We start from the raw sequence: 13,754 nt of genomic DNA on the forward strand, positions 1-13,754 counted from the left end.
GATTTACCGGCACCCAAACAACCGGAAATCTCGGTTAACCGGCAAAATTCAGGAGTAGGTTCAGTTAAGTTTTTCTTCATATTAGTGGCCGTTTCTTGATTCTTGGCTGTGTAACTGGGGTTCCTGCACTTGTTGCTAAACAACAGGGACGCTTGGTCTGTGGCCGGGCTTCTTGCACCTATCGCTAAGCAACAGGGAAGCCTGGATTTGTTGCTGTGTACGGAGCTCTCGTACCTTTTAACTATAACTCTCTGTAATCCGGACTTTTTGATAAACCGGCACCACGACGGTGCCGGATAAAAAAGAGTTTCCTGTATTAAGTTACTGGTACAGCAATACCCAAGTCTCTGGAAGAACATAACAAGTAGTTCGGTGGATCATAGAGCAACTATTACACACATCCCATACAACAATGTGCGACACAATTCAAAAAAAGCCATAACATTTTCTTTGTTCCCAATCACCGCCATTTATTAAGCCATTTATCATAGTGTCAGTTTATTTTATTACAAAAGTTTAAAAATACTCATTAAAAAAGATATATTCCCCTTTGAAAGACAATCAAGAAAAATAAACACCCAATATACAAAAGATTCCTTAAGGTGCACATCATTGAAAAGAAAAATAGTTAAGACTTAGTCATTAAATAAATAGAATACATTTATAATATTTGTGCTTTCACAGCATTAACATACTACCCTTAGAAACCAATAGCAGAAAAAAATATGTGAAAGTGCCTTATCAATCAATGAGAGGTTTTCCCAATTAGTGCTTTAGAGATCAACAGAAACCAGTCCTCACTCGCTTGATATGTGGACAAATCCCAGCGTTTCACAGAAACAAATCTTTCTTTTCACCATCCACCAGTGAATGGTAAGCCATGACTGTGAGGTACACGTGTACAGGAATAATTCACTTCCTATTGTCAGTGAAGAGATGTTCCAGAACCCAATACAGCAGTTGGGGACAGGGCCGACTGCTAAACACACAATTCTTCGAAATTATGCTGAAACCATCTTCAGAGGGTTTGTTTCAGCATTGTTGTGAGCGGTCTTGCGTCTGCACAAACACACCATCACCCCAATAATAATGCAGATGACCACCAATACTCCCACTATTATTAAAGCATAGGCACCGATGCCATACTCTAGAGGGGGGAAGAAAAGAGAAAAAATATATAATAATTGTAAATACTGGAAGTCAAATAACAATAGAAAATGCTGGAAATACGCAACAGCTCCATCAGCATCTGAGACGAGGACAGACAGGTTAACATTTCAGGTGGGGAGTCGGAACTGTTCTGACAAACGGTCTCCCCACATCATTAACCTGCCTTGTCTCTTCAGATGCTGCTGCACCTTCTGTGCATCTCCAGCACTTACGTTTTTTATTACATAAATGAGCGTACCATTTTGCAAACTTATCCCAATGAATACTGGTACCCTATCTAAAAAGCTGCACAGAGGGCCACCTTGATAGATATTGGCCTAGAAATTCAGTATCGCCCCATTTGGGGTGCCAGCCTCGCCAGGGCACTAAAAGTAGCGCCCCGGAAGCATTCGCGGCCGCCCGCCGGAAATTCAGTGGTAGCGCCCCAAAGGGAAGCGCGGCGCTACTGGAGGCGCCCCGCATCCCTCTTGGGGCGCTGCGACTGAAGATCGTGGCGCAGCGCCACATGCTGCGGCACGTCGCGCTGCGGTACTGCAGGCCTTCCTCCCCTTCTTAAAGGGGAGGGGCCTTGTTCAGTGCGATCTGGGGCCCAGCTGGGCCCCCGAGGATCGCGAGTGCCGGCAAAAGAGCCCGGCACCGAGGAGAAGTGCCGGGCTCTTGGAACGCAGCCAGCACTCCGCGGGGGGGTTCAGGAGGCCGGGGACGGCAGCGCAGAGAGGTGCTGGCAGGCGGCCAGCAACAAAAATGGCCGCCCCGCACCTCCTTTAATTTGCACCTCCACCGCCGCAGGTAGGCCCCCCTGAACCGGTCGCACATAGCGTCCGGCGGTAAATCGGGGGTGCTTCCAAATATCGTGGCTGGGGCGTCAACGGGGCGTTGCGCACACCGATGACGTCATCGGTAGCGGCGCAGCGCTAACGGCTAGCGCCACCACTAGCGTCCCGCTGAATTTAGTGGGAGGCGTGGGCAGTGGCTTGCGACCCACTTAGCGCCCTCTTAAGGCGCTAACGGGTGGCGCAGCCAAATGAATTTCTCCCCCATTGTGTTTAAATGGGATACGGCAGGATAGCCCTTACAATGACCTTGCCTTCACGTATTCGTCTGAAAAATACAGCCCTGTGGCTGATACTAAAACAAAACTTTTAACAAATGCCACGAAAGTAAGCACAGATGAGGGAAGCCATTCATCCTGCCAAAGAAACTTGTATTTCCCCTCACAGCAGCCAACTAGCTCTTGAGATTTTGCCTACCCAGCGAGCCACTTCAGGCAGTGATCACTCTGCGTGAAGAAACGCTTAGTGAAAACCAGTGCTGCACCCGTCTTTTTCCAGTTTGTATCTGTGTCTCCTTACCCTGCCGTCAAGGTTTAATGTGAAGAAATTTAACAAAAGGTACCGAGATTGCTAGGTGGGGCACAGGCGGGGCTCTCATCCTCCCACCATTTCCAAGGCCCTGTTACAGAAACCTGATGTTCAGCTGCTAAGCATCAGCTGCTAGCACCCCAGCTACATATTGTCTGGTAAGTTAAACTTTTAAAAAACAAATTGTAATTACAACGTGTATTTTATTCACGGGTGTTGATATTTTTCAGATGACTACTTAAACAGCCATTGTAGAAGCTTGTATGGGAATTGATCTTGAGTATCCCTTTAAATAACATATCTATCAGGACAAAGCAACCTGCTTGATTGGACCCCCATCCACCACCTTAAACATTCACTCCCTCCACCACCGGTGCACCCTGGCTGCAGTGTGTACCATCTACAAGATGCACTGCAGCAACTCGCCAAAGCTTTTTTGGCAGCATCTCCCAAACCCACGACCTCTACCACCTAGAGGGACAAGGGCAGCAGCCACATGGGAACACCACCACCTCCAAGTTCCCCTCCAAGTCACGCACCATCCTGACTTGGAAGTATATACCTGCTCCTTCATCGTCGCTGGGTCAAAACCCTGGAACTCCCTACCTAACAGCACTGTGGGAGTACCTTCACCACATGGACTGCAGTGGTTCAAGGAGGCTGCTCACCAGTACCTACACCACCTGGGGGTATATGTGCACAAATCGTTGAAGGTGACAGGGCAGGTTGAGAAAGCAGTTAAAAAATCATATGGGATCCTGGGCTTCATAAATAGAGGTATAGAGTACAAAAGCAAGAAAGTATGATGAACCTTTATAAAACACTGGTTCGGCCTCAACTGGAGTATTGTGTCCAATTCTGGGCACCACACTTTAGGAAGGATGTGAAGGCCTTAGAGAGGGTGCAGAAAAGATTTACAAGAATGGTTCCAGGGATGAGGGACTTCAGTTACATGGGTAGATTGGAGAAGCTGAGGTTGTTCTCCTTAGAGCAGAGAATGTTGAGAGGAGATTTGATAGAGGTGTTCAAAATCATGAGGGGTCTAGACAGAGTAGATAGAAACTGTTCCCATTGGCAGAAGTTTTGAGAACCAGAGGACACAGATTTAAGGTGATTGGCAGAAGAACCAAAGTCGACGTGAGAAAAAACTTGTTTACGCAGCGAGTGGTTATGATCTGGAATGCACTGCCTGAAAGGGTGGTGGAGGCAGATTCAATCACGGCTTTCAAAAGGGAATTGGATAAGTACCTGAAAGAAAAAATTTGCAGGGCTACGGGGAAAGGGCGGGGGAGTGGGACTAGCTGAATTGCTCTTGCAGAGAGCTGGCACGGACTCAATGGGTCGAGTGGCCTCCTTCTGTGCTGTAACCATTCTATGATTCTATGATTCTACCTTCTCAAGGGCAATTAGGGATGGGCAATAAAATGTGAATTAATTAATAAAAAGGATATTGTAAAGCCTTATCATGGAGTGGTCCTTCAAGATGAACATATCTGCTGAATCACAAATGGGTAATCTTTCACAACATCCCACATTATTGTATATATGTTTTGGTCTCTAATACTGCACATTCACAAAGGGATGATGGATCTTGTAATTTGGTTGCCATTGTTTAAATGCGGTTTAAATGGAACGGCAATTCAGCCATTTAATTCTCAGCACATTGCTTAATGCATTTTTGTTAAATTCCTTTGTGCACCATTTATAACAGCTTATTTTAAATAGGGAAGAATTTCCACAGAGGTTCTTTTGATCTCCCACTGTAACTTTGGTGGAAGATTGACGATAACTGCTGAGAAACTGCTGCTTATACCCTTTCTCAGGGATTTCTGTCGAAGTTACAGCAGCAAATAGGATAACCCCTGCGGAAATCCCAGGAACATGTTAGCAGAGGAAATTAAACCCTTTAGCTGGATAAACTAGATTTCTGAGATTCGCTTAAAGTGGAGGACAAATATTTCTACCAAGAAAGGTTATGGTAATATCGTCACCGACTCACCTTGTGTAATGTGACTTACTGGTGGAGAAATACTGAAGCAAATTTGTACTAGCGAGAGAATTGGCCAAATGTGATGGCTGCAATTGAACTTCCAACAGGAGAGCAAAGCCAAAAATTAAGTCATAGGAGAATTAAGAGACTACAGTTGTGATTGGTTTTTAAATGAGTAATGGAAGGATTTACCATTAAACCATCTGTTATCACCGCTCTCTGACACTTCCAGCAAGTGGAACTCCCAATGACTGACATTTGGTAAAATGTGAATTGAGAAAGTTAACCTGGTACTGAATTAGGGGCCAAATAAACTGAATAACCTGCTGCAGAGAGTAAAATTATATCCACTTAAACATGTTAATCTCCAAACTATACACAGTGACTACCTGCTAATACTGCAAGTGATCGTGAGATTATGCCAGTGTTAAACAAGGTGTGGAGATGCCGGTGTTGGACTGGGGTGGACAAATGTAAGAAATCACACAACACCAGGTTATAGTCCAACAGCTTTATTTGAAATCACAAGCTCCGAAAGCTTGTGATTTCAAATAAAGCTGTTGGACTATAACCTGGTGTTGTGTGATTTCTTACAAGTGTTAAACAAGGTCATAATTAGCCATTAATAGAATGGTTTCTGGTTTTGGCCAGTACTTGGCAGAGGTGTCAACCCACACCCCTATAAAGTCTACAAGACTGGTAAGGGAGATCCCTATTCACAGAATGATACACAACAGAAGGAGGCCATTTGGCCCATTGTGCCTGTGTCTGCTCTTTAGTAGAGCTATCCGATTAGTCCCACTCCCCTGCTCTCTCCCCGTAGCCCTGTAATTTTACTATTGAATCTGCTTCCACCACCTTTTCAGGCAGTGCATTCCAGATCATAACAACTCGCTGCTTTCCTCAAGTCGTCTCTGGTTCTTTTGCCAATCACCTTAAATCTGTGTCCTCTGGTTACCGACCCTTCTGCCACTGGAAACAGTTTCTCCTTATTTACTCTAACAAAACCCTTCATGACTTTGAACACCTCTATCAAATTTCCCCTTAACCTTCTCTGCTCTAAGGCGAACAACCCCAGCTTTTCCAGTCTCTCCACACAACTGAAGTCCCTCATCCCTGGCACCATTCTAGTAAATCTCTTCCGCACCCTCTCCGTTCAGCAGACCTACTGAGGGGATTCGCCACCTGATATTACTCATGCCCATCACTTTCAAGAGCCGCTAGAGGGAGTGGATGTTACAGGGTACCGGGGGCCCTTTGGAACCAAGATTATTTTGACTTTCTCTTCTTAAAACAAATTGAAGAGAATTCTCTGGACAAGTAACTATCAGTAATGGTACTCCCTCACAGATCCACTGGTGCGCTTGAAGGATGGACATCCCTTATAAACAGACAGTTTCAAAAAAAGGACATACCTGAAGCAAAATCTCCTTGAGAGTGTGTGCATTTGTTCAAACTTTTTTGGCCAACTTTAAATGGTGATCTAATATGGGGTTGAATGGAGAAGCAGTAAGTGACTCCCTCGTCGACATCAATTAGTATAACTTGATCTCTTGCAATTGCAGTTTTCTGTAAAAAAAAAGTAACTTTTAAATATTGCTGTTTCTGTCAGCAATACATCCCATGAGTATTTTTCAAATAGAAAATACAAATTCAGCACAGTGACCGAACGCACCTTGCCACTTGAGCGGTCTTTCCAGTAAAACACGTTGTACTCGAGGTTGGGTCCGTAGATATCACGCAGTGTTTTTGAAGTGTTATTTGAAAATTTGATGTTGGTAGGTGGATCTTTTATTGTCAACTGAACTACAGTTTTATTCTTTTCAACGAGTTCAAAGGTTGCTTGTCCGATGGTTGCTGGAATGCAAAGAAACCACAGCATATTAAACAGAAGCAAACCACTTCTACTAAGTATATTCTTTTATTGCGTTTATGTTGCAATATGATATAATGTAGCATATTTGGACAAGAATATAAGTTTAAAGCTTGACTATAATGGGTATAACAAGACATCGCAGCGCCAGGCACTATATTTTGTAGTAGTTCACTTTGGTTTTTCCTCTTCTTGGACACACTTTCTGTGACTCTTAAACTTGGTTCATTCCATTATATATATATTTTTTTTAGATAATGTGTCCTTTTACAGCCAAACTAGCAGATCTCCTGTGGTGTTGCTGATGGTAAATCAGAGGATAAGCTATTTTAAAAGTACAAGAGCAAAAGAAAAGTCCACAGTGGGTCCGTCAGCATCAGTAAAGAGAAAAGACAGGGTAACATTTCTGGTTTAACCCTTCAGCAGAAATATTGCCTTTTCTCTTTACAGCTACTGACAGACCTGCTTTGTATTTCTGTGATAAGAAAGGAAGAAGGGATTGACGTAATAAAACTCACTACGCACTTGGTTTAAGTATAAAGCAAGGCTTTAATCAACTTGTTTCAGAACATGGAGGTCTAGTTGTACTTCACTAGTTCCTGTCTTACAAAATATCCCTGGGCAAGCTAGGCCCACGCCCGAGTATTTAAACTCCTTGGACGGCGCCACCAGCTGGCCGTCCAGCGTTATTTCATGAGTAGTTTCTTTATGATGATGAGATTTATAACAGGAATGGCAGATCAAAGTTAACGGTAAGACTATTCCAACGCTCTCCTGGCTGCTATCCCATCTTCCACCCTCCATCAGAGCTCATCTAAAGCTCTGCCGCCCGTCTCCTAACTCGCACCAAGTCCCGTTCACCCATCACCCCTGTGCTTGCTGACCTACATTGGCTCCCAGTCCGGCAATGCCTCGAGTTTAAAATTCCCATACTTGTGTTCAAATCTCTCCATGGCCTCGCCCCTCCCTATCTCTGTAATCTCCTCCAGCCCCACAACCCTCCGAGATATCTGCGCTCCTCCAATTCTGGCCTCTTGTGCAACCCCGATTTCAATCACCACACCATTGGTGGCCGTGCTTTCAGCTACCTAGGCCCTAAGTTCTAGAATTCCCTCCTGAAATGTTTCCACCTCTCTACCTTTCTGTCCACCTTTAAAATACTACTTAAAACCTCAACCAAGCTTTTGTCCTAATATCTCTTTATATGGCACGGTCAAATTTTGTCTGATAACGCTCCTATGAAGCGCCTTGGGATGTTTTACTACCTTCATAGCGCTATATAAATGTAAGTTGTAGAAGTTGTTGTAAGCTTCATGATACAAGGACTCCTGTGTTCCAGGAATGTTAGCGACACTCACTCTGCTTTAAGAGCTCGAATGGCTCAGATTTGGTAAAAGGAGGCTCCTCAATTTCGTCTGGGATTGTGGCACTGTAGGTTAACACCTCAGCAGTGTACAAGTCTGTTACATTCTGCATCAGACTGGTCAGGTCACAGCTCGTGGTTTTGGTCCGGGTGCATTCGGGCTTTTTCTTCCAGTCAGACCTCTCACTACATAAAAAAAAAACAATGCTATTTTAAAATTAAGAGATTCATCTATTTACCTTTAAAAACAACTTAGAAGGCAACGGTTTATCATTCTGAGAAAACGTCTCATTTACTTAAGAAAAATAAGCTGCCGTTGACATTGTTTTGGTGATCATGGGACCAAATAGTCTCGGCAGGCCGTAAATGTGCGGACAGGTTTATTTCCAGATTTCGTACAAACCCCATTAAACTGTACTGTCACCACTTTAAAACATAAAACCTTCCTTTGCAGCAGCAAGCAAGTGACAGCCATAAAAACTGAGGCAGTGGCCCCAATGTGCTTCTCCTTTGAACCTGAGAAGCGCTCAGTTGCCAGACACAAGGGTGGACACTATGGACACCGGGACTCTGCCATTTTTACATTGTCCCAGGTGGGCGCAGGCATGGTAATGGCATGGGAGTGAAGGGATGAGGCGGGGGGGGGGTGGGGTGGGGGGAGAGCCTGACAGCACAAATAAGTATGAATGGGGATTCCATAAGTATGGGGATCCCCTTCTTTCATTGGTTGGGCCGGCCCATGTGATTCCAGGGGCTGAGCATCCACAGCTCTCTGGGCTAGAGAATTCCAAAGATTCATAATCCTTTGAGTGAAGAAATTTCTCCTCATCTTAGTCCTAAATGGCTGACCCCTTATTCTGAGACTGTGACCTGTGTTCTAGATTCCCCAGCCAGGGGAAACATTTTCTTAGCATTAAGTCTGTCAAGCCCCTTAAGAATTTTAGATGTTTCAATTAGATCACCTCTCATTCTTCTAAACTCTAGGGAATATAGGCCTAGACTACTCAATCTCTCCTCATAGGACAATTCCCTCATCCCAGGAACCAGTCTAGTGAGACTCTCAGGCAAGTATGTCTTTCCTTAGGTAAGGAGACCAGAACTGTACACAGTATTCCAGGTGTGGCCTCATCAATTGTATAATTGTAGTAAGACTTCTTTACTCTTATACTCTAATCCCTTTGTAACAAAAGTTAACATTTCATTTGCGTTCCTAATTACTTGCTGTACCTGCATGTTAACTTTCTGTGATTCATGTACAAGGACATCCAGGTCTCTCTGAGTGCAAACATTTCCCAGTCTCTCACCATTCAAAAAATATTCTGCTGTTTTGTTTTTCCTACCAAAGTGGATAACTTCACACTTCCTCACATTGTATTCCATTTGCCATGTTTTTGCCCACTCAGTCAACCTGTCTAACTCTCTGCAGCCTCTTTGCGCATCATCAGCAAACTTGGATACGTTACACTCAGTCCCTTCATCTAAGTCATTAATATAGATTGTAAATAGCTGAGGCCCAAGCACTGATCCTTGCAGTACCCTGCTAGTTACAGCCAGCCAACCTGAAAAAGTCCCGTTTATTCCTACTCTCTGTTTTCTGTCCTTTAACCAATCCTCAATATATTACCCCCATTCCCATGAGTCCTAATTTTGTGTAATAACCTCTTGTGTGGCACCTTTTCGAATGCCTTCTGAAAATCCAAATACACCACATCCACTGGTTCCCCCTTATCCATCCTACTAGTTACATCTTCAAAAAACTCTAACAGATTAGTCAAACGCGATTTCCCTTTCATAAAACCATGTTGACTCTGCCTAAACAAAGCCTCTTTCATAAATTAATAAAATTAAAAAATGTACTGAATATGAGCAAGATTTTTCAAACTGAACCACAAGTTTAAAAAAGAAACACTAAGCAGCATAAATACACTCAAACATTTTTTGAAAAATGGATCAAAAGCATGGTACAAATCTTCCAATAAAATTCCAACAAGACCTTTAGGCTTTTGCATCTCCCTTCCAAATAATCTAGTAAGCTGAAAATAAAAGGCACTCAGCTCCAACACTCCCACCATAGTTTCCCCATGCTCCCCAGGAAATTTGAGTCCTAAAAAAATATGCAAGAGGGAGTTTCCTCCCCATCACATAGGTTCTCCCTGTCATAGTCCTGTACTTTCAAGGGCCTTTCTCACCCCCTTTCCCAGTTTCATGGTACGATCTCACCTTCCCCACATTATAAAATGCCAGGTCAGGGAGAAAGCTTGACAACAACAATTATATAGCACCTTTAACATAGTAAAACATCCCATATGTGGTCAGAAGCTCATCACAGAGTCAAATACAACACCAAGGTTATGAACTATTGGCTATGGCAATAGGTCGGATCAGTAAACCCTGACCAAAGCAAGACAATTGTGTTGTGGAATTAAAGTGGAACCAATCAATGTACCCCAAAAAAGGACTGTATCCATGAGGGAAATTTAGTGAGACCACTTTCCCTTCTTACGTCAAAGAAATTGGAAGTATCTCTGTGGCTTTTCCAGTTGCCGTGGCTCAGTGGGCAGCACCCTCGCCTCTGAGTCGCAAGGTTGTGGGTACAAGTCCCACTCCAGAGTCTTGAGCACAAAATTCTAGGCTGACACTCCAGTACAGTACCGAGGGAGTGCTGCACTGTCAGAAGTGCCGTCTTTCAGATGAGAAGTTAAACCGAGGCCCCGTCTGCTCTCTCAGGTGGACGTAAAAGATCCTATGGCACTATTTCGAAGAACAGCAGGGAAGTTATCCCCGGTGACCTGGCCAATATTTATCCCTTAATCAACACCACTAAAAAACATATTATCTGGTCATTTATTTCATTGCTGTTTGTGGGAGCTTGTTGTGCGCAAATTGGCTGTCACGTTTCCTACATTACAACAGTGACCACACTTCAAAAAGTACCTCATTGGCTGTAAAGTGCTTTGGGACGTCCGGTGGTCGTGAAAGGTGCTATATAAAGGCAAGTCTTTCTTTCTTTGGGTTGGATAATGTTGGGGGTCACTGATAGGGTGTTAGCAGCACTGGACTTGGCCCTTTGTTCTGACTCCTGATGTGGGAGGGCTCTCCCAGCATCACCAAAGCAAAGGTGAACGGGACAATCAGAATTCTAAAGTTAAATATTTCTTCAAAAAGGGCAACCAAGGAATACTTGCATATAAACCATGAGCCACAGACTTAAATTCAGAGTCAATGACAAATCTATGAGCTGGTTATATTTTTAATGGAGATAATGAAATTCTCCTTCAGTATACAATGGGTTAACTCATCAAAGAATTTGAATAAACCTTGTTACAGTTGCCCAGATGTCTTCTTGCCATTGATGTTTAGTTATCTGACAACATACTTAATTCTGACAGTGTATTGTTTATATAAGTAATCTACTTGTCAAGTACAGAAATAAAGACATTTCATGGAGTTTGACAATTCTACTTTCATTACCAGACATTCAAGCTTGTTAAAAGTAACTGTTACACTTTGGAAGGTAAATACGAAACTCTGGGGAAATAGCTCAGTGGGGTATCTGCTGTCGAGAAGATCGCAGGTTTGATCCCTAGTCTCAGATACAAGCAAGCCAACCGTTAGCGCTTCCCCACTGACAGCCAGCATTTCTCCTCAGCCCCGACAGCCTTCTACTGATTCCGGCACTTCTTCGTCAATCGGCCAAGTTTCAAATGCTCGTGTGCAGAGTTTTTCTCACTGTGCAAAGCCCAAGTGATTATGTGCGTGTGCACAAGGGCGGCACAATTGTGCGCCCCTGCAGGGACTGCTGGAACACGTGAGCCTCTGCGTTAGCTCAGCCTGGCATTTGATAGCAGACTGGTAAAGGGAATTAAACATTTTTTTCGGGGGGGAAAGTAAGGCCTCTACTTGGTAACCACAGAAAAATATTTTGGAAGTCATTAGAACAATTTAATAGTTTACCATTCCTGGCCTTTAGGTTTCGGTCTTCACAAAAAGTGGGACCGAATTGCAAAATTTGATAGAAGCTCAAATACTTTCACTCAAAGGAGAAGGAACAGCACTTTCAGTGCAAGGTTTTTTCAGATTTTCATTACCTAAAAGTTGTGAGCAAGACTCTCTACCTTCAGATCCCTTGTTTAATTTTGTCCTGATAATCGCTCCTGTGAAGCACCTTGGGAAGTTTTACTATGTTAAAGGCACCATATAAATGCAAGTTGTTGTTGTTGTTTAGCCAGTGGCTCAGTGGGTAGCACCCTCGCCTCTGAGCCAGAAGGTTGTGGGTTCAAGTCCCACTCCAGGGACTTGAGCACAAAATCCAGGCTGACTCTCCAGTGCAGTACTGAGGGAGTGCTGCACTGTCGGAGAGGCCGTCTTTCGGATGACACATTAAACCGACGTCTGCTCTCTCAGATGGATGTAAAAGATCCCATGGCACTATTTCGAAGAAGAGCAAGGGAGATATCCCCAGTGTCCTGGCCAATCAGTCCCTCAATCAACAGAACAAAAGCAAATTATCTGGTCATTATCACATTGCTGTTTGTGGGAGCTTGCTGTGTGCAAATTGGCTGCTGCGTTTCCTACATTACAACAGTGACTACACTCCAAAAGTACTTAATTGGGTGTAAAACGCTTTGAGACGTCCGGTGGTCGTGAAAGGCGCTATATAAATGCAAGTCTTTCTTTGTTGCTTTCTTTAACAATATCATTAGACTTACCAGGTGGAGATAAAGTGTATTATATTGAGGTGGTGTTGAATCAAATTGGATAGTAAGAGCTTCATGGAAGAAACATAGAAACATAGAAGATAGGAGCAGGAGTAGGCCATTCGGCCCCTCGAGCCTGCTCCGCCATTCAATGCGATCATGGCTGATCATCCAAATTCAGTACCCTGTCCCTGCCTTCTCCCCATCTCCCTTGATCCCTTTAGCCTTAAGAAATATATCTAACTCCTTAATAGACTGGTGAAATTCCTTGAATCCCGTGTAATAAAGCAGTGGCCCCAGCTATAGGACTACATTCCAAGGCTATTTGATTTGTCGGCTGTTACTTGAATGGTCAGCTTTTTTTGAATATTTTTCTAGGTTGCCATGTACAGGGATAAGCTGGAGAATGGCAAAGGTGCTACAATTGGGCTCAGCAGCACCCCTAGGTGCGGGGGGGGTGGGAGGGGAATAGAAAGGGAGGAAAACTTGTCAGAGTTCCTACACCTGACCACTATCCCATAACTCAAGCTGGACAACATGCACCTGTGTGGACTTTAAGGGCGGGATTGGAGCGAGTGGTGATGCCCGTCATGGTTGAATAACCTGCCAACACTGGCTAGGCTCACAATGAAGAATGGCTATTTGGGGGAGGTACCGCAGAGCTACTGGCTCCTGTGGAACCCTATAGCACCAGGGCTCGATGCTAATAGGAGAGGAAGGGTAGGATTTAAGTAAAAATGAATCTGTTTTGCAGCTCCGATTTTCCAATTAATTCCAGCCCCATCAGTTTGGTTGAGGCTGACTGAAATAGATTGGTATTCCTCCCGAATTTATACAGCAGATAGCACTGTCCTCACTAACATCACTCACCAGGATATCTGCTGAGGCTTTCAAAAAATACGTGGGTTGATGCTTTCATCTTACCCACTTACGTCAGAGATGGAAAGGGTTTTTTTTACTCCCAAGGTTGATAAGTTTCCACCATTTCTGCCGGATGGTTTGCTAATATTTCAGCACGGTGGCATAGTGGTTAGCACTGTTGCCTCACAGCGCCAGGGACCCGGGTTCGAATCCGGCCTCGGGCGACTGTCTGTGTGGAGTTTGCACATTCTCCCCGTGTTTGCGTGGGTTTCCTCCGGGTGCTCCGGTTTCCTCCCACAGTCCAAAGATGTGCAGGTTAGGTTGATTGGCTATGATAAATTGACCCTTAGTGTTAGGGGGATTAAATACATGGGGTTACGGGGACAGGGTGGGATATGTGTTGGTGTAGGAGTTACGGGGATCGGGTGGGATATGTGTC

The 13,754-nt window shown here is 44.1% G+C and overlaps 1 protein-coding gene across 1 annotated transcript in view; it reads right to left on the reverse strand.

Annotated features, from left to right (window-relative positions):
• Positions 1-444: 444 nt before the first annotated feature.
• f3a (coagulation factor III, tissue factor a) overlaps positions 445-13,754 on the reverse strand; it is a 31,878-nt gene continuing 18,568 nt past the window's right edge. The window contains exons 3-6 of the mRNA XM_085983284.1: positions 7,753-7,943; positions 6,197-6,378; positions 5,937-6,090; positions 445-1,147 (exon numbers count right to left, since the gene is read on the reverse strand). Of these exons, the coding sequence (XP_085839410.1) occupies positions 1,002-1,147; positions 5,937-6,090; positions 6,197-6,378; positions 7,753-7,943 (673 nt within the window). The 3' untranslated portion in view covers positions 445-1,001. The remainder of the gene's footprint in view (positions 1,148-5,936; positions 6,091-6,196; positions 6,379-7,752; positions 7,944-13,754) is intronic.

The sequence above is a fragment of the Somniosus microcephalus genome, chromosome 3 (assembly GCF_052327205.1).
Source record: "Somniosus microcephalus isolate GS21.2 chromosome 3, FLI_Smic_1.0, whole genome shotgun sequence".
In the NCBI taxonomy this organism is placed as follows: Eukaryota; Metazoa; Chordata; class Chondrichthyes; order Squaliformes; family Somniosidae; genus Somniosus; species Somniosus microcephalus.